General features: G+C 31.7%; 2 protein-coding genes across 2 annotated transcripts in view; both read right to left on the bottom strand.

The window, feature by feature from the left end:
* LOC144957521 (protein misato homolog 1-like) overlaps positions 1 to 2,500 on the bottom strand; it is a 158,717-nt gene that overhangs the window by 18,297 nt on the left and 137,920 nt on the right. The window lies entirely within an intron of this gene.
* Positions 1 to 2,500, bottom strand: part of LOC144957522 (uncharacterized) — a 7,441-nt gene that overhangs the window by 4,025 nt on the left and 916 nt on the right. The window contains exons 2-3 of the mRNA XM_078888853.1: positions 2,208 to 2,254; positions 994 to 1,135 (exon numbers count right to left, since the gene is read on the bottom strand). Coding sequence (XP_078744979.1) covers positions 994 to 1,135; positions 2,208 to 2,254 — 189 coding nt within the window. The remainder of the gene's footprint in view (positions 1 to 993; positions 1,136 to 2,207; positions 2,255 to 2,500) is intronic.

Below are 2,500 nucleotides of genomic sequence, written 5' to 3' on the forward strand. Positions count from 1 at the left end.
TTCTTCTTCTTCTTCTTCTTCTTCTTCTTCTTCTTCTTCTTCTTCTTCTTCTTCTTCTTCTTCTTCTGCTTCTTCTTCTTTTTCATCATATTCTTCTTCTTCTTCTTCTTCTTCTTCTTCTTCTTCTTCTTATTATTATTATTATTATTATTATTATTATTATTATTATTATTATTATTATTATTATTATTATTATTATTATTATTATTATTATTATTATTATTATTATTATTACGTGCGGCTATGGCCTCTTGTTGTATAACACTCGCTTTCGGATCGGAAGGTCCTGGGTTCGAGCATCGCTCGACACATGGCCGAGTCCTCGGAAAAGGCTCTTTACTCACATTCTCTCACCGTAGTGAGGTGTAAAATGAGTACCTGGCCGATAACAACGTTGTCTCTGTCCGAAAAAAAATGTAATAACGCCTAACAGGCGTCAAGTCCCGTTCTTGATGTTAAATGTTTTTGTTGGCCAGAGAACCCTTGTAAACAGCATTGAGCACGTTTAGTGGATATTGCGCTATATAAAAGCGCAATTTTATTATTATTATTATTATTATTATTATTATTATTATTATTATTATTATTATTATTATTATTATTAATATTATTAATATTATTATCATTGTTATTTTTATCATTATTATTTTTATTATTATTATTATTATTATATATTATTATTATTATTATTATTATTATTATTATTATTATTATTATTATCATTATCATTATTATTATTATTATTATCATTTAAAAACCATTCTTCCTTCCCATGAGCTCTTACGACAGTTTTCTTTTCGTTCTTTTCTGAAATATTCTTATCTCAATTCAATAAAACCAAAATTACACGAGTGTTGTTGTCATCGACTTAAGAAACTATATCCATTTTCACCAATAAACCCTACAAAATCTAAGTTTTTTGTTTCCGACTAAAAATCCTATGTTGAACAATATAATAACTTCACATATTTTGTTAAGTTTAAAATTACTCACCAAAAGGCCTCTTGTGCGTTTGTTGTTTCTCACACATATATGATGTCTCTCCCCAGTCTTTCCTAACACGCCATCCTTTGTAGGTTGTCATTATACGCCCCTCTCGTTTAGATTTAGGCCCTGTGAATTGGCCAAAGTCTTGCTGAGAAAAAAAAATAATTAAAATACGTACTTTCTATTTGAAAGGCCTTACCACAGAGCATTCGTGAAAAGCATCGTTGGCTATTTTTAAACGTTGGCTTAAAATATATCTGTTTCGATTTTAGTAGATGATTTTATGAGAAACAAGATAGGCGTCTGGTTTATGTTGTATGTGTTTGTGTGTGTGCTTGGGTGTGCGAATGAGTATGTTTCTGCCAAAGTAATTTGTAACTTACAGTCTGGTGTCTCGTATATATCTGTATATATATATATATATATATATATATATATATATATATATATATATATATATTTCCCATTGATTGAATTACGGATTAATCCATGTGGATAGTGGTGATGTTAAGGGTTTTAATTGAAATCCCTCACGACCCCACTACTCATTGAATATTAAAATATTGCAATCTAGTCAAAGATTTGCTCCGGTATTTTCACAGATCGGTTATGAACAAAACCTTCAGTGTTTAATCGCACATCATGAATCGGGGTAATGACAGCCCACATCCTGTGAGGGACCAAGCCGAACGGCTTACCACACAACAGATCACAGACTACTGACCAGGATGGCTACTGTCTGTTATAACGGAAAACCTTTCACGCCAAGCAGTTAAGGCAACTCAAAAGAAAAATGAATTGTTTTGTGATACGGGATGAAGATTAATACCAATAGAATACAATTAATGAATTAAAACCATCACTATTATTCTTTGGTAAATTATGTGTTAACTTGTTATTATATGAGGCAATTCTGTTGATTTATATAAGAATACCTTTCTTTAACGGGGAATAATACGTACCTTCTGAACCTACCTATCCCTATACAACGTGCCAATACTCTACCACTACACTATTACATACTCCTTTAAACCTAAAACCTTCTCTTACTATCAGCAAATTGTCAGGAGTTTTTTACCCGACAATAAAAGGGAATAAAAGCGACACCCGACTCTAGCCTATGGGGAAAACTATTTGACTCCTATCTATACGTATCTCCTTTCTTGCCAGCCTCCTACATAGACGTGACACTCACCACTGGAACAGATCTGGATACTTACAACTTTAGTCCCATCAATGTGTAGGTAACTTTCATTCTCATAATAAGCTCCAATCCATACATAGAAGTTAAAGAAAAACGTCTAGAGTAAAAAAAATGTTACGGAATGAATTAAGCTGGCGTCACACTGCTCTTTGTAACTGTTTTTATTATAGACTTCCAATTGGGTCATTAGATCTCACTAAAGTCTCTCAATAAGACAAAAAAAATTAAATTCATTATAGATTTGTTTTATCTCACGGGCAAAAATGGTGGGTATTTTACTTACACTTATATCACCAATAAAACATAATC

Source organism: Berghia stephanieae, chromosome 12, assembly GCF_034508935.2.
Source record: "Berghia stephanieae isolate SIO BIC M18660-M18661 chromosome 12, UCSD_Bste_1.3, whole genome shotgun sequence".
NCBI lineage: Eukaryota > Metazoa > Mollusca > Gastropoda > Nudibranchia > Aeolidiidae > Berghia > Berghia stephanieae.